Here is a 26010-nt window from a genome sequence, read left to right on the forward strand (position 1 = left end):
TGGTATATTTGTTCTCTGTCACCAGTAGATAAACTGTATTCAGTCACTCATTTGTTTATCAATTATTTAATCAGCCAGTCAGTTTAAAAATCCCCTGAGTGGAAACATTTTAGCAATAATTTTTTCGAGAGGAGGCAAGTAAGACCAAAGCCAGTTGTGACGCATGAGTAGAGTTGAAATGTGGTTAATTATTTCAAATTGACATTTTAAAGGACAAATATTATGCATCATATGTAAAATGTAATCTGCTGCTGCAAAGTGTATAAAACAGTGATGAGCACAGACTGGCAAAAAAAATGAGAGAGACTCCAACTCCAGCTTTAAAATTAATCCTGATGAGGCAGATAGGGACATGCCTCATCGTAGAAAACACAGTGTCTGTGTTCTTGATCATGAGTGATCCCATTCATCCCAACTAACTGTTGATATCTCAGAAATCCCCTTGGAAAAAAAAAAGTAATACTGTTTTGTAAGAACTGGCATTGCATCTCAAAAGCTTGTCGCTAATACAGTCTCTCTGCTCAACAGACAGTGAAAATTCTCATAAACGCTGTCAGACTTTCTGATATGAAACTTCTAGATAAATAAGTAAAGAGAAGAATGAAGAGGAGTTTGTTTCCATCTCAAGAACTATCATCAAAACACACTTAGAATAATTTTGCAATATTTTTAGGCTATATCATGAGACGAAGTGCATACATTGTTATTTTGGTTCCTCCTCAAAAGCACTTCATAAATGCTCGGATGAGGATGTCACAATGACATTTTTGATAAATAATAATCCGTAATGTGGATATAATGAGCAAGACGGGTAAAGGCAAACATTAGAACAAGGAGAAAACTCTTTTAAGTTCAGGAAATTAAAACACTTTACTGTAATATAATCTTTAAAACTAGGAAAAGTCAACACCTATGCAGTATTGCGATATGCAAACTCTAAAAAAGACTAAAAAACTCTCAAAAATATAAAATCTTTCTTTTCCAAGTTTCCCCGGTACTTATCTAATGTTCATTCCTTCTTTGGTTAGGTAGCACAGCAATTTGTGGGTGACAAAAGTTCTGTTTTGCTTCTTGTTCCGATTGTTGAGTGTTTGAGCTTCACTGAGTAGAACAATGTGCAAACTTCAACACTACAGGTCCATTTTCAAATGGTTTGCCTGCTGCACATTGAAAATCTGATTTTTAAAGGTGAGTCCTACAATCATGATTGAATACGCTCCGCTTGAAGGATTTTAATGTGGTCATTATACCTTTTTTTCCTGCAGAAACATGCCAGACACACATCATAGAATCGTTTTGTGGGCCCAGTCCGGTAATACATGTGTAAAGGGGATCCAAAAGGACCCCAGACTTCAAACCAACACACACACACACAACTACAAGCATACAGCACACATTTCTTATGTATTCTCACATTAAAATGTTCAAAGCTGATGTCCAAATAGTAGTTTGTTTGATGTTGATGAAGGTTCCCAGTCATCCAGGTCGTGGTAATTCTATGTGCAGTATCATGGGCCACTGGAGAGATTGGGCCTACAATCAAGTTTCCATATATTCTGAAATCTTTAATTTGGGAGAAGGAATATGCTCCACTTATAAGATTTTAATATGGTCGTTATAGCTTTTTCTATGGAAGCCTTGTCCCTTAATACAAGTATAGATGTACTGAAACAAGTCTGGCTGCCTACGATACAGCACTTAGAAGTAGTTTGTGTGCCCTCTGTGAAAATATGTTTGAGGGGGATAATCATCCCACTTGTTCCCTAGTCTTGTGCTGCCTTCACTGAACCTTGGAATATCACGATGTAGATGGCCCACCTTTCCCTACCGCAGTCCAGCAATGCAAGGTAAATAAAAGTGTAGTAAAAAGTATAAAAGTATAAAAGTATGATGAAGAAAAAAAAAACTCTCTAGGGTCCAGGGTATAATTGGCTGTTTTTTGACTACTTTTGATTTTAGCTTTATATTTCACCTTAAAAACTGTTCACCTTGCCTTGTCTGGTGTTGTTTTTTGTTTTTTTATCAGAACAACCTCCCATTTCTGACTGGACAGTTATCTTTTCATTCTGATACACTTTACAATACATATTTTCATAACTCAAAATGCAAATATAAATTGTCATATGCTAAATGTGTACATACCTTGTTGAAATTTACAAACGTATATACAACCATTTACATTAAAGGGAAACAGTGCAGTGCTCTGGAGAATGGGCCCATACGAATTGAATATATTGAATGCTTGGAATTGATTTACAGTACCTGATTGAATAGGACAGATCTTTATTGATTGATTTAAGTAACTAATTGGCTAACTCATTTTGCTCGCTTCAATTGGTTCTATCCTTTTTTGGTCCGTTCACTGACACGCTTGTTGAAATATTTCCGACGGCCCCTGAATGCATCACCCCACTGCTGTAGTCGGGGCAGTGGTGCCCCCGCCGCCCCCCTCCTCCTCCTCCCCCTCCTCCTCCTCCTCCTGCTCCGGGTGAAAACTGAGATAGTGAGGAAAAAGCGACGGGAGGAAAGCCCATGGAGGGAGGAAGCTGGATGTATTAGCTAGTTCGCTGCTTGGTGGAACTTTTTTCGTTTTCCTTCTTTCGTTTTGACCTGCGCGAATCAAAGTCCGCTCAATGCGGCGACATCCGGTGTGTGTTTCGCGTCTCGGGAAAACGTTGTAAATATCCCGAACGTTCCAACGGCCAACCGACAGTCTGACCGCGGACGGTTAGCACAACCCGACGAAAGTTAGCCCGCTCCGGCTAACTTAGCCCGTCTGAGCTAGCAAGTAAGGACAAAAACCAGGCTAGTTGGAGAGCGGGTGGGGGGAAAAAAGGGAGTAAAAGTCTAGAAAGTGGCGCTGCGGCGTGAAGTAACTCGTAATGTTGCCTCTCGGGATTAACTTCAGATACGGATGAGAAAGAAATTGGCGAACAGCGAAGAACAACTGCGAGCCAGACGACCACTGCTATGTTGGGGTTGATTCACGGCTCTGGCAGCCCGCCTGAGTCCCGAGGTTGGCCACACTCGGTGCTGTGGAGGCTCGGGGGCTTCTTCTTCCTCCTGCTGCTGGAAGGGGCCGGCTGCCTGGCTAACAACCCCAGCAGCCCCGCAGGCGTCAACAACAACAACAACAACAACAGCCCGAGTGTCAACATTTACATGAGCGTGGAGGAGGTGAAGAAGCTTTTGGGTAAGAAGGCCCGCAGTTAAAGTCTTCAAACTTTCTTATCAGGGTGTCTGACTCTCTCTGTATGTGTGTGTGTGTTGTGATGCAGCTGTGCCACTGAGCCCTCCACCTCCTGAAGTTTTTTCCTCTCAGAACTACACTGAAGTATAGCAACTGACTCGTGTATTGTGTGAGATTAGCCCAACAGTAATTCGACTTTAAGTGCTTCCTGCCCGCCACACAGCAGAGCCTTTAACTTTGAGCCAAAGAGCGTGAGATCAAGATGTAAGTCTGTAAGCCTGTATGCAAAGTTAACTCTAACACTCAGAACAGGACAACATGTGCTGCACACATTATTACTTTGATCATTTGATGTGCTAATTGCGTGGTGAGCCCACTGGTAACTTGAAACTGAGTTGAAATAAAGGAAAAGAATCCCTGAACATTTTCAAAACCTCAGGATCATGTGGATGTGTAAGTTGACAAGGTTTCAGAGGGATGGATGGATTTATGATGATAAGAAGGCTACAACTAACTTATTGTCATTATAGATCAATTTGTGGAAATTTTTTCTATGAAGTGGAAGAAACGCTCGTCACAATTTCCAGGAGGCGAAAGCGAGACTTTCTGTCTAAACCCCAAAGATTCTTTTACTTTTAAGACATGACGAAGAAAAGCAGTAAATTCTTAAATGTCAGAAGCCGGAAAACTGCAGATATTTAATAGTTTTATTTGAAATGTGACTGAAATGATTAACCACTTACAAAAATTGGAGGAGAACAAAAGACCTGTTGTTGCAGCTTGAAAATCACAGAATATTGTAACATCTATTGTTGTAACAAAGACATCACATTGTAGGTATATGTTAGATTAATCATCTACCATGAAATGAGCCATGTGCCATCACAAAAACAATTGACAATTGATTTGTAAGAGTTGGCCTGTAGCTGTTAAGTGTCTCTATAGATCAGGATGCAATGCTTGACAAAACCCGCACATATCATATCTGGATCTTTTAACTTCAGTCAGTACAGCTGTTATGTTCGATGTTCTAACGTTAAGAAAATGGACACGCAGCTCGAAGTGGATTCACAGCTGTTGGTGAGTTTTACCTCGTCTGCATCAAGAAAAGTTCTGCTGATGTGTCACCAGGAATTCTGGAGATGAGGAAGTGACTAAACCGAACATTTTAAAAACAATAAGCCGACTGGGATATTTGTGGTTGAGCTGTCAGGGTTGGGTTATATGAAGTGAGTGTGGTCCATAGTGGTGATAGTGCTGTTGGAGGGCATTATGCAGCTGTGGGTGATGTACAAAATTGTGTCTTTATGTTTGGTACTTATGCACAAAAAACCTCCTTCTCCTTCTCAATTTGGCCTTAAATACACTAATATCCTTTATCCTGATGCCAAGTTTCGAGCCAGTCCATGGATTGGTCCTAAATTGTTAATTTCGGGTTTACTGAAGATGTCTGGAGGGAGCAGATTAGAACCAGTCATTTGCCATGTGAGTGCCACTGTACAGCCTAATGAATGGGTAGAAGTGCTAGTGTGTAAAGTCTTTGTGGAGGGAGGAAGCTGATACTGCAATTGACGAATGTGCAGCTGCTGTGAAGAAATGTATCATCATCTTGTAGTAGCATCAGCATTTTGGCATCTGATGTGATTCAGCAGGTCTCAGCAAAATTAGTTCCGAGCAGAAAGCATCAACTGTGTCCAGGTTTGTGTTGGTGAACCTCTATATGCTCAGTAAATGCAGAGTTATTCAGTGCTGCCCGCCATCGAATAAGAACGAGTGTTTCTATGTTTAGGCTCTTTTTTGATGTTTTAACTCATGAGCATCATGTTGATGCACATTTCGGGAGGTTTACCAGATCTTCTGATACTTTAAAATATGTAAACAGTTAATCTAGATGGTTTTGGTCTCTGGCTTTTTGCTGAGAGGATTTAAGTATTGTGCTGTTTAAAAAAACATTTCCTCCCCTCTGTAATCTGCCTGGTGTTAGACTGTAGGCTGACTCTGTCCCTTTTGGTTCTTCTTGTTCTCCATCAGGCTATAGTTCATCTTGTGTTGCCAGATGAGGGCCTCTCTTGTGGCTCGCTTGAAACCTTGTCTGGTCATTTAGAGAAATCTTTTAATGTTTGACAACTATGAATGCGGAGCTAAAAGTATGTGTGGAGAGAAACTTCCATGATGCGAGGAAACTTTAGGAAAAACTGTGTGGTGAAGCTGGCATCACATGGGAACTGGAGATAGGCAGTTTGTGTTGTATTTTAAATCAGCCGGTACAGCGCAGCTCATGTAGAAACAATTTTTTAAAACCTCAGATTTGTAAGTTAGCGTGAATTAAATACCACTTTCTGTTGACTAAAAAATAATGTAATCTACTAAAGTCATTCTGTGAACCCCAAAGAGTTTCCTGCGGCTGTTTAATGTTGTTGAGTTTCTGGAGAAACTTGTATTGAACGTTAAGATATCCAGAAGGGACGACCAATAACCAATTTTGAGTGAAGAATTCTGATATAGATATCTCAGCTGTTATACACCCTGTAACGGTGGCAAGATATTCAACTAACGGTGGCAAGATATTCAACAGTAAGACTATAGAGTTTATCGTCCAAAATGACATCAGTGCGCTGAAAAAGAATTCTTCACTTAGAAATTAATTATTAGATTTTCCCAAGCATCTTTTTCTTCATCATTATCTGTGGCTGAGAATACATCGGTTGGGCTCAAATATCCAGAGCAGCAGGGATAACTATGCAAAGATGGGGTCTGGATGAAGTATAGATTTGTTCAGTGAGCCAGCAGAATCATACTTTTTTTACAGAACACATCTTGACCATAATAGGAAAATTACAGGTGTATATAATAGAGTGAATGATGGCTGAATTCCATTTAGCTGCTTCAGTTTCAGGGTTCTGGTGTTGTTCATGCTGGCTCACTTTGATGGTTTGGGGAAACTTTAATGAAATGGAGCTATTGTTAGTGTTGTTGTTACACCTGAGCAACAAGGACAAATCAAAAAGTCTGCCTTTTGTTGTGTGAAAATGGTAATTTGAGAGTCACAAGAAAAAACACAGATAAAGGATGTTTTAACAAGCTGTAGGAGGTGAGATCATTTTTGTGGGCTGCTTCGTTCAGACAGGCAGATTTTGTCCAGTGTGACTAATATATGTTCATATCTGCAACTGACCAGACTGCAAAATTACAGTCTTGTCCGATGCTGTCAGTACGCTGGTATCTGTACAATTTGCTCATGTCACTGTGAACTGCTAACCGTCTACCTCATTAGTGTAAATAACTGACAGCTCTTGGATTGTGACACATAGTCAGAATCTTCCAGTTAAATCTTGAGGCACATGATACCATCTTTTAGGGCTGATCACCTCTAAAACTCTAAATAATGGAAAGAAGTTTAACTTTTAAAATCCTCACTGAACTCCGTCCTGTCCGTTTTTATGGTTTTTGAAATTTATTGGCTCCACCAGACTCCTATTCATTGCAAATGATAACAATGAAGTAATACAATTGTATTTGCCAATAAAGCATAGAGACATTATTGTGAGAGGGAAAAAGTGACATCACCAAGTAATGCAGCCTTGCTGTGGTCTCGCTGCCTCTCCAACAGATGGACTGTCCATTCAGAGTTTCATTTTGATAACTTTAACAAAATACCTGAGCCTCGGGGGGTTGGTAAGGAACAGGAAAAGTCATGCTTGGATTGAAACAGGGTTTTGCATACACAGCGTGTTTGACTACGGACGAACTGCAGGCAGCATCCCTGATTGTTTTTGCATATGACTAATGGGTAGTGAACTGTCTGTCTCATGAACCCCCACCCTGCACCCAGGTCCTGACTGAATCCTTGGTTTGAATTGTGTTGCTTAACATGACAAGTTATAGGGACATATGCCAATTTCAGTCAAAAGGTACTGAGATCACACTTGGTCTTTGTAGATGTAAAACCACCTCATTGTTCCAGACTTCAGTATTAACAGTTACAGATTTCTGGAGTGGATTGCAGAGCCATGGCAGCAAACATAAGGTTGAAAGACGTAGTTGGCCTATCAAGATCATAGTTGACATATCCAGATCTCTTATTTTGTCCAACCAGCAGTTTAAAACCCAAAGAATAGATCAGTTTAAAATGATATAAAACAGCTGATTAACTTTTTGCACTTTTCATAGGTCTATTAAACGACAACCCCAAGTATTTAACCGTCAGGGCACCAGCAGGTACCATACTGTTCACTAAGTGCCAGGCAGCTCTTACACCCCTTTCACACTGGAGAAAAAACCCCACTTACACCCACTAGCATCTGGCTTTTGTCTTTAATGTTAATGTGTGTTAACACACTACTCTGCAGTAGTCATCGATGTTTATCGTCTCCACCTCAGATCAGCTGTGATGAAAACACAACACCTGGGTGCACACAGCACAATGATATGATGTTTCTCAAAGCTGTGGCTGCAGGCTTGGTCATACTTTTATATCCGTCTCTGTTCAAGCTGCTTTTCAACGCTGTTCAGTTGGCGCTGAGTTTCACTGAACATAAGAGATATTTTAAAAGTAAATGTTTTTAGTGGCTTCTTTGCGTGTCAGCCTCTATCGTTACTGCACATGTGTAACTCAGCAGAGACCAGAGAGAAGCAAGATGTCTCACTCCTAAGAAACTTCTGTTATCTGCTCTGGAAAAAATGATGTGTCTTATTCCGAATACCGATTAAGGCTTTTAAAACTTGATCCTTTTCGTTCTCATGTTTCCTGTTTTACACGCAGAGAGGCAAACTCATCTCCTGGCAATGTTAAAAAAGTCAAACACCTATTTTTAGCGATCTTACCCGCATTTGAAAAGCTGCATATACATGCTAATTTGGGGTTAGAAGTGGTGTTAGAGACAACATTCATGAGGCCCATGACCCAAGCTATGGCACTGGTTTCATACGCTTCAATAGATTTCTTTCTTTCCCTCTTTCCTGGCGTTCTGACCATCCATGTGATAGTTTAGAAAATGAGGGATGAAGTATAAATACGTTTTCTGTATATTCATTTGCTGTCTCCTATAATAATGACCTTTCAAGCCCAGTTTTCCATGGTAGAATCACTGTCGGCTTGATCCTTAACACATTACTCTGAGGAATGTTTCTAGTCTGTTTTCTAGCTTGCATGGCGTACGTACTATGTCTCTGTAGTAGATCTGGGCTTTTCCAGTCAAAGCAAAACCAAAGCTCCCAGGTCCCCAACCAAAATTAGTATTGTGCAGACAAAATAAGCAGTTCCTCATTAAAATAGTTTTTTTTCCAATGCTTTGCTCGTGGGAAAGGGAAACATGTTTGTTGGTTTTGCAGTAACAGTTGTTGACGGATTCTGATCAGACCGTCTCCACCTGGTAGTACAGCTACTTCACAGTTATCTTAAAAAGCAATCACAGTTTCCATTTTATTTAATTGTGCTTTCCATCAGGGAAAATCCTACCTATGTGGTATTTTTTTTCTTTCTACCTCCCAATCAGTTTGGTTGAATTCCCCAGATAAATTTGCAAAAATGGGCTTCTTCAAAATGTGAGCAAGTGTGTAAAATCGCTGAGAGCCAAGTGCATGTCGGTTAACCAGCCGCTCTCCCCTCCTCCAAAGAGCTGAAAGGCGAGCAGAGGCTTTGAAAAAGAGCCCGTGAACAGTGAGGAGTGATTGGCAGCAGCATTCATTTCCTTCATGCCACTCTCCAAGGATCCTGTGGTTGAATAGCGGAGCCCCTGCTTTCACATCTTTTGTCTGAAAGCTGCTGCGCGTAGACAAAAGATGGGCCGCTGCTTTACAGGAGATTCCCATTTTGTAAATTGTTGCTCTTGTGCTTAAATTGGAACATCGGGAACGGAAATATATGATCATGTTTTTTCCTGCTTGTTGCACTGTAATTCTGTTGAAACTGCTGTCTTGCTTGAGTTATACTGAATTAATTTTGCTGATTTATCTGGAGCTGTTCTAAAATGATATAATTAGTTACCAAGCACACCTTTCTAACCCTAAAAAACACAAAAATATTTGACTTTGCACACACAGCTCAGGCGTTCACACTGCAGCTATGCCCACAAAGCTGCCCATGTAAAACAGCATCCAAAAATAGATGAAGGTGGGTGCGTGAGACCTCCTAAAAGACCTGTTAGTCAGCTCAAGATAAAGTTATTCTGCTGCAAACAGCTAATCATTTTTTCAGTAAACCATTTGATATTTGTTGAGTAAACTAAGGAGCCCCTTTAAGCAATGAATAACCATCAACGAAGTGCCTATAAAGGGAGTGTGGCAGACAGCCTTGCTTTAGTTTCCTTACTCTGCCTTCATCCTTGTCTGCCCTCGGGGCACTTCATAGAATAAAAGAGGAAAACTGATGTATGGTTTCTTTGAAGCGAGTCAAAGAAAACCACAGAGATTGTGACTTAATGTGTGTTTTTCTTCTAGCTGGAAGATGCTTTCAGATGTGACTCGAGTGCTGCTCTTGTAGGCCAACTATTAAAGCTTAGTTGGTGACTTTGGTCTGGATGTTTGGCTGTGTTATTCAAATAAAATACTACATAAATCATGATAGTTTTATTCTTCATTGTTAGTAGACTTTTCATATAAAAACACTGATACTTTGATGCTTTTGTAGCTGGAAGTAAAGAAAATGTGGTGGTTTTCTGTTGGGACATGCAGTAACACCATTCCTAAACCATGAAAAGGCTTTTTTTGTTGTTGTTGTTGTCATCATTATATTTTATGACGTCATTACCCCAAAAACTAATTGGCTGCAAGATTATTTGTTTTTTCACACCAAAAGTCTAGAATACTGTATATTAACTGTTCCGTGGTGAAAAACAGCAGGCAGCGAGCGTCTGTGTGTCTGTTTTTAGATCACCAGACTCTTCTCTTGTCAGTCAGTTCATGAAGTGACGTACATTTCCCCTCCAGTCGGCAGTGAGAGGAGAGACTAATTACAGCAAGTCAGTCAAGTCAGTACCTCTGGCTCAATTCTGCAGACAGGTTGAAGGGAAGTAAATCATTTTGGTAAGCCTCCCTTTTTATAATCGGCTCTGGATCAGAGCAGAATCCGGTGTCACTCTGGGTGTTTGCTTTTCCAGAAGCTTCCGTCTGTCCCTGGTGCTTCTTCCAGATCTCCCTGACTTGATTCCATGAAAGGGTTAGAAAATGAAAAATTGTGCCAGTCAAAATGAAAACTTTGTTGAAAACAAGATTGAAATAAGGTAATTGTGTTTGTTTTGTGTATTCATTTGTCTCCTCATTGCTCCATGCTGATCTGATGTTTTGGGGTTTTCAGTAACCCAAGACTTTGATATTTTATAACCCAAATAGAAAGTTGAAGGAAAACAACCTCTCAAGTGCCCTACATGTCTCAGAGAGCTGACTGTGAGATGGATGACATGTCAGGTGATTTCCTGCTCAAATTGTTAACCTAATGCCTCGTATTAGAGGAGATATGATTAAATCAAAGGGTGGCTATTCTGGGATTTCAAAACCAAAATTATATTTTCTTGAAAAAAATTGTTAAACGTTTTGTTATCTGCATTTTGAACAAAATGTCGTGGCACTATAAAAGTGTATTGTCCTTGCTGAATTCAAAAAGTGAAGACTGATGTTTTAGAGAGTTTAACCTGCCATTGTTTGAGTCAGCATGTAGAGTGCTGTGTCATCATGTTATAATTTCATGTCAGATTGTCATGGGGCAAACTATTCACCTGGTTAGTTATCTGTTTGTATTCAATCAGTCATTTTTGTTGGTGTGTGAAGTGGTTGCTTTGCAGTGTTTGCATGAAAAATGATGTTGAGGTCTTTTCCTACTGTTATCCTGTGCAAGTCGGTTGGCAGCATACTCTTCTGATGGAGGGACTCCTGTGGTGATCACCTTACTTGTTTAGTAAGGACAGGGACACTAATATTATTCTTGATATTCCTTTTTATCCTGTCAGCTGACAGACTAAACTACCCATCAAATCCAGAGACCACAGCATTGGGTTATTTTACATGATGTCTTTTTCAATCACTGTCCAACCTGACGTCCTCAGTTTATAGTCCTGTTGTTTGTTAGATATCTCAGATCTTGAGATCCGTCGTACATTATCCTCCCCTTTTCCTGCCTCATTCATGCCTGTGGATTTGTTTGGAGTTTCCAGTTGATAGAGTTTCACGCAGGCCCTCATTTTCTCCTTCCTTGGTTAATGTGGCCAGTATCTTCCCAGTGAGAGGCTGGAGGGAGTGTTTATCTCCTGAGCACTCAGGGATGAAGGCTTTGGGAGGTATAGTGTCGACTGTGCGCACAAGAGGGTCTTTGTTGTATCTGTCCTGGACCTTACCACCTGGCCACTGCCACCTTTTGTTCTCCTCTTTCAAAGTCTGCAACGTGATCCACTGCTTGCAGGAGAACACTGCATGTCGACTTAAAACTTTGTAGACCAAAATGTCAAGACAAACTTTGATTTATTAGTCCACGACTTACATTCTTGTGTTGACATCTGTATATGAAAAGAATGGCCTATTTTAGTACATTTATAAGATTTTATATGTGATGTTATCTAAAAGTATCCATGTCAATGTCCATGTCTCAACCGGGGTAAAAGAAAGGTGGGAGGGAGAAGTGAGTGAGTAATCCTCCCACAGTGAAAGGATTGTCGATGAGCCCTTGAGCAAGGTACTTAAATCCTACTCCAGTGGAGCTGCTCAGTGGTCAACAGGACTGGACTGAATGTGGGAATGTCACAGGTATAATGTGTTGGTACTCCAGGAATGTCAGCAGGGTGTTTCATGGAAAAGAACATGTGGTTTGTTTTGTGCTGAGTGAAACCACTGAAGTTGAGCATCTGACGATCTTTCATTATTTTCCAACAGATGTACTACATGGCATCTCAAATGGCATTTAATGGGCAGTGTCCGAACGTTTGGCTAGCAGGAGCCTTTCTCTCTCTCATTTGGCTGGATTACTCCGACTTAGCTGCCTTAAAAATGTTCCCTGTTTAGATTATAGCTGTTAGCAAAGTTTCCCCAAATAGGACAAAACTTTTTTTTTAAAATCAGCCGTTAGGGTTCCTAACCTATCAACTAGTACACTACACGTGCCAAGAACGAGCTAGTTGGTTCAGATGTAAAGAGTGAGCTCACTTTTATGGCCACACACTGATGGAGGATAAACAGAAGGAATCGACTGTCTTTAAAGACCAGATTAATCAGGCTCTTAAAGATATTAGGAGTAACTTCCATAATAACGTCCACAGTTCCACAGTTCCACAGTAACTGGAACAACACAAGTTGAGGAAACAAGCAAGCATGTCACAGAAATATGCTCTGTGTATGGTAAAACCAAACGTTACCTATTCTTGTCACCTCTGTTGCAGCTCCCTCTCTACAGTTGAGTGAATTGAAAGGCGGGTCTAGACCTCTTCACTTTTTTTCACATTTTGTTATGTTGCAGTCTTATTCTAAAATGTTCCCTCATCAATCTACATGCAATAGATCATAATGATAACGTGTAAACAGAATTTTACAAATGATATTGTCACAAATGTATTACAAAGGAAAAACTGAAATATCACATGACATTAGTATTCAGACTGACAGTCGAAGCACCTTTGCCAGCGATTGTAGCGTGGAGTCCTCTTGGGTGTGACACGACAAGCCTTGCACACCTGGATTTGGGGATTTTCGGCCATTCTTCTCTGCAGATCCTCTCGAGCTCTGTCAGGTTGGGTGGGGGCTGTCGGTAGAAAGCCATATTCAGATCTCTCCAGAGATGTTCAGTTGGGTTCAGGTCAAGGCTCTGGCTGGTCATTGTCCTGTTGGAGGGTATACCTATCTTGTTTCTCACATTCTAAGTGTCCTTAAGTGACTTAAGCAGGCTTTCATGTGTCTTTCACTGAGGGGAGGTTTTCGTCTGGCCACTCTTGGTGCCAGATTGGTTTAGTGAAGTTTCTCCTATCCTCACGCAGGATCTCTGGAGCTCAGCTACAGGGACCATCGGGTTCTTGTTCACCTCTCTTACCAAGGCCCTTCTCCCCCGATTGCTCAGTTTGGTTGGACAGCCGGCTCTTGGAAGAGTCCTGGTTGTTCCAAACTTCTTCCATTTAAGAACTATGGTGGCCACTGTGCTCTTGGGCACCTTCAGTGCAGCAGAAAAAATATGTAGCCTTTCCCACATCTGTGCCTCAACACAGTCCTGTCTCTGAGCTCTGCAGGCAGTTCCTTTTTAGTATTTTGTTGTACTAGTAGTGTAGTCCTAAAGTAGAGCTCATTAGGTAAAAGGAGTTTGTGGTATGTGTTTTTGTCACCCAGTCCTAACATCTAGGAAGTTCTGAAATACTGTGATATTATTGTAAGGCCATACTCACCAGCCCTAGACTGATCTCTAGATTTACTGGGAACAACAGGAGGCTGTAGCTGCAGTGTAAGACCCAGGTACCACCTGCACATTTCATTTCATGCAGAATGGTAAACAGCTTTCAAAATGTAAAAAAAATGAAATAAAATAAAGGACTCATTACTGTAAGACTTAGATTCTGATGCTCGCGTGATTTTCCGATGCTCAAGTGTGCTGGAGTTGAGTGTTTTCATATCAGTGCAGGTGACACAGTTTGTTCTGCCCTCGCTATTGTTCATCACTCCACACCAGCAGAGAGAAATGGAAATGTCCAGCAGGAAATAATCCCTCAAAACACAGCATGCTGCCAAGTCATCCTGCTGGAGTTCAAAACGATGTTGTTATTTTCCATTAGTGTTTTAAGAAGACTGGAGCACGAGAGATGTTTGCATCTGGAGTGGCAAACACCATGATGATGTAGTGAAGCACTTTGTATGTTGTGACCAAACAGTAACTAACAAGAATCTTGTTTACAGGCACACCTTCTAGTAATGCTGTTATCAGATTCCTGAGAGCAGAGAGTGTGAGTCAGTGATGAAGCTGCAGTGCATGGTTCAACGTCCTTAACCCCGGGAACCATTTATTCTCTGTCTGTGTACACTGACGGGCTCCTGTTGCCATTCCTTCACTTTCCTGTTATGAGGTTGCTGCAGATTTGGTGGATGGCTGTGGTGTTGTGGGAGGGACACACTTGAGCTCACACTGGTCCCTGTTTGGCCTTTTTGTCTGGTTGAATAGTTTAATTGGTATCAAAGCAGTGTGGCCACATGTTGAGGTGAGCATGAGAAGGGCAGTTAGGACATGACTAAACTGTGTGGCTGTGTGGTTACTGCCAACATTTTATAATACGCACAGGAGAGACGGCACAGACGAGTTGAGCAGTATAGAATACATTTATCACAGCATTTTCTTATTCTGATATTCTGGTTGCTTGGCTGAAAGTTAAAGATACTGTGATGAACATTTTACATTGTCAATGGATTAGATTACTGTGTGTAATGTGAAAGAGGTCCACACAGATTTTAGCATGTATTATCACTCTGCAGTCTTTGGTGTTCTCACCTCATTGTTTTGGTTTTACGGCCCACACGTGTACTGTTCAGGCTCAGTGTCTGTGCTCTTATCAGCATTGTTTTCAGATGCAGTAGGCATCAACATAAACTCTACCTACTGTACATGCTCAGCACCAGAAGACAGACTGGCAAAATTAGCAGAGAACATTATTTGGCCTAATATTTCCCTCAGGAGAGTGAAAACATGACAACACACTCAGCAAGTGGCCATCTACGCTACAGGGAACGAACGACAATTGTCTGTAAATTAGCCAAGAAATCATATTTTCATGCCAATAAATGCAATAATGTCTAGCAAAGCAAATAATAAGTTTAGTAAAAATAAACAATAGAATAATTCCTTGAATCGGCTTATCTTTGAATATAGTGCTGCACAATTTAATTGAAATGTTATTGAAATTGTGTTATGGCCAAGGGCAATTTCCATTTTACAGAAGTTGCCCTTTTTTGATATTGATAAATAACAGCATAATAATCTGATACTGTAGTGTTGCAGAGCTGTCCTGGTCTACAAATGTGATATAAGGAAACCTATTTGTTATATCAACACAGTCTTAATGTTTTTTGACAGTGAAAATTCTGATGCCTAAATTGTCTCTCCCATTAATTGGGAATATTACTCCAAATGTATGTAAAAATAATTGTGTATACCACGTTTTGCAGCCCCAAAATATCGTACAATACTGGAATACTACACAATGATATTTTAACCAAGACTTATACACCTATGTTACCTACACATGAATACAAATATGTCTTTTGCTAAATAAAATCTTAATTTAAGAGTCTACTTTCTAAATTTCTCTAGAGTTAAATGAAACTCTCTAAATTGAGTTAGACAGTATGTAAAAATTAACTTTAATTCTTTAGCTAGTCGGTCATTATAAACATATACAAATAATTATTGAACTATACATTTAATTTAACATGTATTGACCAAGATGTAACCTTATATTTAACAGTAGGAGGTTCTTTATTAAAGGAAAAGAAAGCCATCAGTATAACTCTGTGGCTTACACTACTTTATGTAACACCCATCCCCTCTCTGACTTGGTAAACACTTGAGAATGTTTTTAATTGAGCCAATGTGAGAAGGGTCTATGAGCCAGAGCTGTGAGAGACAGCCTGAGGGTATTGGGGGAGCCTGGGCACATTCTTCCTCTTTCTTTCAACTAGATACTCAGAGACTGATAGGCAGACCCCACTCTGCCAGCCAGACGCTTTCAAGGACTGATAGCACTGCCTCAGGCCAGGGTTGGGGATTTCACCAGCACACATTAATGACTTTTTGATGCAGCAAAAACAACTGTTTAGCTTTGACTCTGTTAAAGAGAGTAAGAAGTAAACACTGCAGACAGTACCAGCCCTTCTCGCTAGCATTATGGCATTTCCTAAATGATGCATTCACTAAAGACTGAATGCTTTGACTGTGGTTGATGTATGCAAGTCCACATTTTTCTATCTAAGGCCCCTCCTCTTAACCCTTCCCCTGCCCAATTTGGTGTCCTGGAAAGAAAATTGCGGTCATATTTTGGATGTTGTCTCACTTGAAGGTTTTGAAGTTTTTCGCCCGGGCACTAAGAGGTCTCAAGTACTAACAGATGTGGTCAGTCCATCTCTCGTATTGGGGGAAACCCTTCTAATCCAAGCTGGCAGTTTGACTGGATATTTTACCAGTTTCCTCAGGCTTTATATCTTTGGTGTGTGTGTGTGTATGTGTGTGTGTGTGAGTGAAACTACCACAAAAATAGAAATTTCTTGTCTTCTATGTCCAGCGTAGTCGTTTCTCTTGCTGATGTTCAATAAATGGGTCACCAGCATTTTCTCATATGGTTCAACTTTCTGTCCTCTGTCCTCACACAGGCCTGGACGCAGAGCTGTACTATGTGCGAGACAATGTGGTGAATCATTACGCTCTCTCCTTCACCCTGCCTGTGCCCAGTGAGACCAACAGCCTCCACTTCACGTGGCATTCTAAGACAAAGGTAAGTCTCTGCATTAGAAATTATTGATAAATCTCTTAAACAATTTGCCCTGCACACATGTACAAGAAAGCAGATATTGATGTGTTTGTGTTGTTTGTTTATAGGTTGAATACCGGCTTGGTTTCCAAATGGAGAACCCTGTTGTCATGGACCAACCACGGAGCAATATCTCCAGTCAGGGGGAGGTGCCCCATGTTCCCTCTGGTATGTCAAATATCTACCCTTTTGAAGATGGAAAGATTGATACTACTATCATATCGATCTGTTAAATATGATGCTGGAGCCAGCAGCGAGTTAGCTTAGCTTAGCATAAAGACTGGAAACGTAGTAATGGGCTGTCCACGCCAAGAACATTAACTATTACAGTATCTATAAAGATTATTTTAAATATCTTTCCAACACAAATTGGTGGCGGAATCCAAACCATATAACGACAACAACAGTGGCGATCGTTATCGTTGGGATCACTTTTAGAGTGATTTGATGATGAATGAAACACTGACAGCTTGTCTGAATACACCAGAAATTATAGGGTTTTACATTAGCTGGCAACTTTTATGTAAGCTAATTAATGGCATTTAGATGGTCTACTCTCATAACTCAGTCTTGAATATTTACACGACTTATTAAATGGTTATATATAGAGTATATTAGGCTGCAAATTACACATGCAAAACATAATTTTACCCGAGACGTACTGCCAAATGGTCTTTGGCATTGATGTCCTTTATAATGATGTCAAATTAGGACATTATATATCTTTTTTTTTTAAATCCATACAAAACCACACATCTGAAAAAGAGACATTACAGTGTGAGGGGGGGCTATGTGCCGACTATTCTTGGCCAGAAATGGCAATTTCCTGCTGGTTGCCTGATACATAGAGCCAAGAAATCGTCCGGCATTTAAACTCCAGTAAAACGGTGCAATGCAAACAAGAATTAGTTTCAGTATTTTTAATTTCTTGGCAATACTGTAAAGTCATTGTGAAATCATACATCGCATATATGAACATTTGAACTTAAAAAGTGAGCAGTTATTTACATTCACAGCCCTCAGACAGTTACGACAAAGTTGTATACAACATTGTAACAATTTCACGATTCTGCTGAACCGAAGTTGACAACAAAGTTAATCTTTAAGGTTCATGCATCCCCATAGTGTGATTGCTGTCATAGATGTAAACAAGATATCATGCATCTCAAGACACAAGATTTAAATTATTGATGAGTGTTTGTGTGTTTGTGTGTGTGTGTCTGTGTGTTTCTACAGTCTTTAGAGTGGACCTCTTCTGTTCCGGCAAGGTAGATGGAGAGGCTGTTTTAACAGTGCAGCTAAATCTGACCATCCATGCCAACAACTACACAGTGCTCAACTTCAAGAGGAGGAAAATGTGCTATAAAAGTAAGTGTTTTAATATCAGCTGATTTATATGGGCAGAAGTACACATCAAGGGAGAAGTCCAGCCTTACCGAATATTTCATTTTTAGTCAGTATTATTATTTATCCACCCGTGGAGCTTTTTCATAACGGACATCTTTACTTGTCACAGCAGGGGAAGCACAGGTGAAATTAATAACAGTAATGATGGCTGTGCCCGCTGGCTCACTGGGACTTTTCAGTGGAACAGAGCCATCGTTAATGTTATTAAGAACACCTGTGCTTCTCCCGCGATGACATGTAAAGATGTCTGCTGTGAGACTGGCCGACTGGTTTGACCTATTAGAAGCTGTAGCACATACTGTTATGACATTTGGTCAAAATATTTTATTTCTTCCCAAAGTATATTCTTTGTAGAACGCAAAGGGTTGTGGAGAATTTTATTGGCTTGAATTCTAAAGAGTTACAGTGGGCGATCTATAGGCTTTTGTATTTTGAGTTTTTCAGCTCTGTGCTATTTTCAAACTGCCTGAAGATAATTATATGTGGCCAGGAGGTTTCTCGTCATATGTCTCATGGAAAAAAAATGTCCCCATCTTATTCTGAGTCAAATTAGCAGCCATAAGAGAGTCTTTGTACGCCTGAGTGGAACTGAGAATGTACGCTGAGCAATCCCACTTGTCAACTCTATTTCCCTATTATACCTGTAGTGTTGTGTTGGAGGATTCTACTAAAAAATATTTCGGGTTTTTTGTGTTGGGTTCTCGAACACGGTCCTTTCTGTCAACAAGAAGTTGTTAATTTGCAATACACAGGCCTCGCTATTGCTTTTTATCTTGCACTTTATTATATTTTGTTTGTTCTACTTATCGATATTAGGACTAAGTTATTGGTTTGTCTGATGTCATTGACTATAAAATCAGTTATTTAATTGATCGTTCATCTGTTCTATTCTATGTTGTTCTCCCCGTGGGAGTGAGGGGTTTTTTTTGCTGTTATTAAAGAAGCAACAATGATTCTCTTAACTTTTTTTGAAGAAAGACTATCTGACTTTCTGGTAGTTAAATTCCTTTAAGGCTTCTCCCCTTTTTCTTTCAACATTGATCTTCAAATAAACTAAAGAAATTTTGTTTGATTTGAACTTACTGAAAACTTCATTAAAGGCATCAGCTTTTTTTGCCCTCACATACTACACCACATATTGTAGCTGTGTGTACAAAGTCTGCCATTCAAGTGACACTAGAGTTGACATGATTCTCTCTCCTTCTGGCTCTGTTACAGGAATAGATGACCCAAAGATTCCTATCCCCATCAACAATAACACTGTTTCACGGCCTGAATGTAAGTAATCTTTCCTCAACACACTGTTCCACTTACTCCTCCTTGTATCATCTATCATTAGGTGGCATCAGCCTGATAAAACTGAGGCTGAATTAGTACTAAGAAGTCTGGGTAGCAGTGCACATAAGTCAAACTTTCCATAAGAAATGCATATGATTTCAGAGCCCAAAGAGAAACATTCATTCTCCTGTTGAAGTGCACTCTGTCAGCCCCCACCCCTCGGTGTGGTAGTCCTCTTCAGTGGGATTTATTCAGACTCTTTGTGAGCCCACAGCCTCAGTAACAAAGTACCATTAGTGGGTTGTCTCCCTTCTGCTTGGGTAGGCCCAAGGAACCTGGGGCCCTCAGAGGCTTTTAGAGAGGTGATGAGAAAAGCTCTCAGACACTGGATCCTCGGTATTCAAGGCCTCCATTAACCCAAAGTGGAGCCCTCGGTGCACTTAGAGCCTCCCCCCTCTCTGACTCGGGTCTTTATGTCATTGCGTTATCTCATATTTTTGCTCAGATTCTTTCATAATAGCTAACACTGAAGCTTCCTGTAATGAGCATGCTATTTTCTATGCGAAGATTGCCTGTTTTTCTGAGGTTCTCCCTTTTCTGTCTCCGTGTGGCTTGTTTTCATCAGTAGACGGTGTGACCACCCCCACCACCTCCACCCAGGTGTTCTATATAAGCGTGAGCGTGTGCTGCATTGTCATCTTCCTTGTGGCCATCATCCTGGCCATCCTGCACCTGCACAGCATGAAGAGAGTGGAGATGGAGGACAGGTTTGTTTGTTTTTTAGTTTGTCCACAGAAACCCTAGTCATTGTCATATATCAGCTTAGCAAAATACACTTGTTGGAGCTAATGAAAACCAGGACACAATTCAGCAGATTTACAGCCTTCCATGTGTCACCTGTGAAAGTTATGTTTTCACAATGCTGCTACTCAAAGACCAACACAAATAGGTCATCTCCACAGAGGGGATTATATCAAGTTGAATCCTGCACTTCAGCTCTCCTGCGGTTCAGTTCCTGTAATCTCCTCTCCAGATGTCTGCAGGCAGCCATGCAGGTTATCAGATATCTATATCAAAGGAAGACTGCACATCCTCTCCTTGATGTTGATCTGAGGAAGTTGGGTATCAGGACAGTGATGCATTTAAATTGTACAAAGATTAGAGAGAAAGGCATTTGATTTAATCATTGTGTTTATGAATACAATAGTATTTTGTTGGTCTGAAAACTTTTAAAGAGGTTTTTAGCAACAGCAAAATAAATGTGTGTACATTTTTGCTGGTTTCATGTACTTATAAACTGATTTATCGTGTGGTTTTGGACTGTTTGCCAGACAAAAAGGCATCTGCAGATGTTTACTGATTCCTAACTTTTGATGGAATAAACAAATGATTGATAGATTAAGAAAATAATTGTCTGTTCAATCAACATTGAAAATAACTTGACAAGTTTTTTTGTACCCAAGTTAGTTTTGTTTGAGAGCAGTAGCAGGTTGAACTGGCTGTTTGTAAAATCAAACATTGTTTAGTTATGACACAGGTACTATGTAAGTGGAGATTTACACATTAATAAATTAAAACTTATGTCATCAGGCTCACTAGTAGAGATCTGGCCTTTGAAAAGCTGTTAGGAAGTTATGATGCTGCTCATGGTGCTACAGCAAATCACTGTTTACATAATTGACTGCTTTTAGTTGGACAGTGCTACAGATGTTTCACACATTACCAAGCTCAATATTCAGTTCTAATGGTGCAACCTGATTCAGTAAATCATTAGGTTGAAACTTTCTTGTGGTTATTAAGAAGTTAGGAAGGACTTTACACGTGATGGACTTGGTAATGGATTTACCAGCTGCTGCCCTGGATAACTCTGTTTTTCCCCTCTGTGTCTTTCAGTGTGAGTGACAGCGGGAGCTCGCAGGGTCTGTCTCAGCCGTCCACTCAGACTACACAGTACCTGAGGGCTGACACTCCAAACAACGCAGCTCCTGTCACCAGTAAGAGATTTTACTTACCCAAAGGCAATCAATAACAAGCTGCAACCTCAGTTCATGTTTTACTTTAAAAAGATCTGAAAAGTTTTTGCACTAAGAAGAACCTAGAAGTGCTCAAGTACATTCAGCCTGACTCAGTCCGCCATAGTTGTTTTCTTCTTCCCTCACACTGGCATCTGAGAGTGTGCATGCTTTTCCAAATGGAATAATCGACTGTGAATGACCTAATTAACTTAACCAGTATCATAAGATTGTAATGAAGAACAGAGGTCCTGCAGTGATGTTCCCTTTCTTTTTGTCCCTTGTGACCTATTACTGTCTGAGCAACGTGTAAATGTGCTGCTCACTGTGTGCTTTGTGTCAAGCCAAGTACAAGCAGGCGTTTATATAAGACCTGGCAGAAACTGCTCTCCTCTAAATTGATGTAAATTTAGAACATGGTGGGAAACAGCACTACAATTTTACCACTACATGTGTATACATCTAAACAATATGCTTGCCCATCTCACAGCTGTTTTAGGACTTTGTTATATTTAAGCTCTAACCAGAACGACAGTGGATTGAAGAGCAATTGAATCTTTGCTCTGGGAGAGTTTGTTTGAATTTGTTAGTTGTTGTTGTTGTTGTTGGTGTTGTTAAGGTAGCAGTATGATTACTCATCCAGCCCTTGTTATCTTGGCTGGCTTCCTGTTGTAATTGTGGTTAAGTCTGTACTGTATTAGTGTTAATAATTTGGCCTGACAACATAAACATTACAGTGAGTAATTTCTGCTAATCCCGTGGAGTTATCCTTTTAATTAGGTGTAAGTACTGGAGCCATGAAGTTAGATTCAGGGTTGCCATGATAAAAGCACCAACATAGTTACCACAGCAGCCTGAGATTTCAAATATGGGATGACTTTAAGACAAACATGTCTTCGGTAGTTGAAAGGCTCTTTTCTTTGTCTCATCTAATGGCTCCTCAAATCTTTTCATTAGTGTGACTCACTGGATGAAGGCTGGTGGTATAAGCCTCACATTGGTCGAGTATTTCAGTCAGCATTCTCCTCCCTTCTGCAATTTGTGTGTTTAAAAATCTCTACAGGCAACAGCACTTTGGTCTGTGTGACTACCTCTTCATATACCTGACCATAATGCACCTCTATTATACCTGTTGTCCCCTGTTACCAGTCTGCTAAGCTATCTGTGTCCTGGTTGGAGCTTCATATTTGAAGGAAACTTTTATGAAATATGAATTTTCACTCTCTTGCTGGGAGAAACTTTAGAAGTAGGCTGCACAATGTGTCGTTTCAGCATCGATATCGTGATGTACGAGCGTGCAATGGTCAAGTAAGACAGTTTTGGCCATTTTATACTCTGCGTTGCGAGGGCATTTCCAGTATAGGCTAAAAACAAGGCCTACCTAGTCTGTTGCAGGATATATTTTGGGCAGGTGTCATGGCTTGAAAATGGACATCCATCCCTAGAAATGTATGGTCTCATCTTGAAATGAACAATGCAGATAAACTCCATACCTGATGTGTCATGATCCACGTAAGTTAGAAACAGTTCAACCCGAGATAAAGGAAGCCCTTGTGTTTGTATAACAGGGGCAAGGAGGGTAATCAAGTGACGTTCAAGTGAGTCGAAAATGCCTTGATCCATCAGTTAACTACCTTCATTTTTGTATTATTTTAAAAATGAAATGTGTAGCTTTTAAAATGTAACCAGCAGCAGATAATAGGAATAAACACTCTTAAGGGCAAAATATACATGATTGTTCAAGTCATTTGGGGAAAACGTAAGTATTTTTCTGTGTGTATGCGTACATGTTAATGTATACTGTAAATGTATATAACAAAAAAAATACATATATGTTCTTTGTTTGTGTAGCATTAAGGAACTAAAAACTCATGAGATACCGATGACGCTAATCTTGGTCTCATTGGAACATTGATATCCGTAGTTTGGAAGCCACTGGAGAAGTACACCATCTGTTTTTCTGCCTTATTGATCGTCAGTGTATGATTCTCCATTGCCCTCTTGTGGATGCAGCCCACATCTCGCCTCCTGCACATTTTGTGTGACCCACTTGCCTTTTCCTGTCTTACGCTTTGCTAAATGTGATAATTTGCTCCACCATCCAACCATTTTATTTCCACCCACCTTCTGATGGCCTAGTTTACCCAAGTTGCAAATTTCATGTTGTAATTTGAGTGAGCTATCCATTAAATCACCTCTTTCTCGCTGTCTCCCTGTCTTCCTGTCAACCCCCACTCCCTCCCCCTGTCCTCCTGTCCTCCTGACATCAGACAATCACCCTGGTTCTGCACCCATACTCCAGCTTGCTGCCTCCTCCTTCCAAAACCCTGGTGCTCCCCCTCATGAAACCAAAAGTAAGTTCCACTGAAGCTCCAGAGACGGCTCACAACTATATTACCGTTTGGTGGTCATTTGAACGTGAACACTTTAACCATGTTTTGTCCACACACTTTCTGGATGTTTGCCTATATGCCCACACTCTGCTTCTAGTTAAAGCATTAGGATGAGATTTCCTCCTTTATAGGAAAATAAATTGAAGGCTTCCCCTCCAATTATTGGCTTGATCGAGCCTCAGATCCTGGTCCATGCATCTCACCAGCTTTATACTAATATTTTCTGTCACCTTTGTTTGGCATCTTGTTGTGCTGTGTGTTGTAGGTTACAGATACCTATTTAGGTATTTCACCCACTGAGAATTGTCAATCATTTTTATAAACAAATCAACATGTAGGGATTTTTTTTTTTTAAAGAAGACAATGCTTTACATTCTTTGGTTCCAGCCTCTAAGTTGTCAGGATTTGCTGCTTTTCTCAGTTTCATATTTTTACAAATTTAATATCTTTGGCTCATGAATTATTAGTCTTAACTGAAAGTTGTTTCCCTGGCATTTGTTACTATTTCCTGATACTTTATAGAACGATGAACAGAAAAAAATTAATAAATGAAAAGATAATGAAAAAACTTTAGCCGTTGTGATCACATTCTTAATTTTTTGTAGCTCAAAGTGATGATTAAGCTCATACAGAGCTCTACAACATATCCTAGCAGAGTACAACACTACATTAATTGACTCTTTTTCATGGATCATGTTTAACATTTCTCCCCCAGACCAAGTGAGGTGTACATGAATGACTAAATAAAGACCAGGACAGATTCACTGACACAGTGAATTAACCTAAAAAATAAATCTTCCATGTACATTTAAACAGACCTGACTAGTGCCCCAAATCAAAACAATGTCTTAATTCTAAACAGGTTTGTTATGTTGAGTATGTTACGAGATCATACTGAAAGAGTGACAACATTAAGTATTCTTCATCAGATGAAAACTAAACAAACATTTCATTTTGAGCAGACACTATCGTCCAACAATGAAATGCATAACAAATAAAAAGCAAGACTACTCACAGCTGGAAAAAATTTAAACGCATTTGATATTTGTTGAAACGGCTCCAGCAACACATCAAAGCAGAAAATAATATTACATTTTTTTGACAAAAACAAAACATTGTCTCTATTCCAAATTAGCAAGATGAGTGACATCAGCTCTCCCATGTTTTGAGTCATTGTCTGTTGCTATAAAGTGACTCATTTAATAAATGCAGAAAAAGTATGTTGGAAAGATTAGTCCTCAACACAGTTTACAGTATAACCAGATGCAGCAGAAATAATTGTGCTACACACTGTACTGTCCCCTAGTTAGCATATGTACAGTTGCTCCTGACATTGCCAGTTGATGTAGCATTTAAAAAGATGTGTGTTTAAACTTTTGTCTTCCACATCGTCTTAGAGTTTAAATTATGCTGTTGAAAATTAATGTCACTCTTATTTCGACCTCTAGGGGGCAGCATTGGTCTGTACTGTGGTACTTCTCACCACAGCATTTACAGTTTGCAGGCTCCAGCAGAGATTTCAACCTTTCATCATAGCATCTTATAACTGATGTAGCTATGTCAACATGTTTGAACTCGGATGGGATTCAAGGTTAAAGCTTTATCTTAACCCCCCCACTTCATTCTCATATATTGTGAACTCTAAGTATCAGATGTAGCTCACAAGGATAGAAAGAGGCTGTTGTCTGTTGGAGGCAGATTGACTGTCCTTGCCTCCAACTTTATCTGGAGGTTGTTTGTCAGTGACTCCTGCATCGTTTCCATTCATCCCCCGGTTTATCTGCAGCCTGTCTAAGCAGCGGCACACAGTTCCTCCTGAGCAGCAGTGAGCTGCAGAGAAAAGAGGTTAAAATATGTTATCTCTAATCGCTGACATGTTGTGTACACATGCAGTGTGTTGATATAAAGGGGTTGTGCTTTTACTGTTTGCAGACACTGTGAGGAACTTTGAGTGTGTTTCTAACTCAAACTAACTTCTATCACAGTGAACCAGCAGCTGATGACAGTGAGTACACAGGGAGGTTATGTAATAGAAGTGCTGTAATACAGGACTTTGCATGAAGTTGCTTTGATGCAACATGTGCAGGGTAATGTACACGTCTTGCTGACTTTGTTTCTTGTAATCGCTGGAATTCTTTGAATTCAATGTGTCTGAATGCGTTTTCGAAGGAACCTCTCTGAATAAGAATTTTGGCCCTGTCAAAAGTGATGTGCAGTCCCCCCGGGTTGTTCTCAGGTGTTAATTAGATTTAAAA

The 26010-nt window shown here is 40.1% G+C and overlaps 1 protein-coding gene across 4 annotated transcripts in view; it reads left to right on the forward strand.

The window, feature by feature from the left end:
- The first annotated feature begins 2456 nt into the window (after positions 1-2456).
- Positions 2457-26010, forward strand: part of ryk (receptor like tyrosine kinase) — a 38877-nt gene continuing 15323 nt past the window's right edge. The window contains exons 1-9 of one of the 4 annotated variants that reach the window (XM_037115262.1): positions 2457-2788; positions 2909-3193; positions 16508-16629; positions 16734-16833; positions 17902-18033; positions 19291-19350; positions 19976-20117; positions 21244-21344; positions 23633-23716. In XM_037115262.1, the coding sequence (XP_036971157.1) occupies positions 2971-3193; positions 16508-16629; positions 16734-16833; positions 17902-18033; positions 19291-19350; positions 19976-20117; positions 21244-21344; positions 23633-23716 (964 nt within the window). In that variant the 5' untranslated portion in view covers positions 2457-2788; positions 2909-2970. Of the gene's footprint in view, positions 3194-16507; positions 16630-16733; positions 16834-17901; positions 18034-19290; positions 19351-19975; positions 20118-21243; positions 21345-23632; positions 23717-26010 lie in introns of all 4 variants that reach the window. The other 3 variants (XM_037115261.1, XM_037115263.1, XM_037115264.1) reach the window with 3 other exon arrangements.

This window comes from Acanthopagrus latus, chromosome 11 (genome assembly GCF_904848185.1).
Source record: "Acanthopagrus latus isolate v.2019 chromosome 11, fAcaLat1.1, whole genome shotgun sequence".
Taxonomy (NCBI): Eukaryota; Metazoa; Chordata; class Actinopteri; order Spariformes; family Sparidae; genus Acanthopagrus; species Acanthopagrus latus.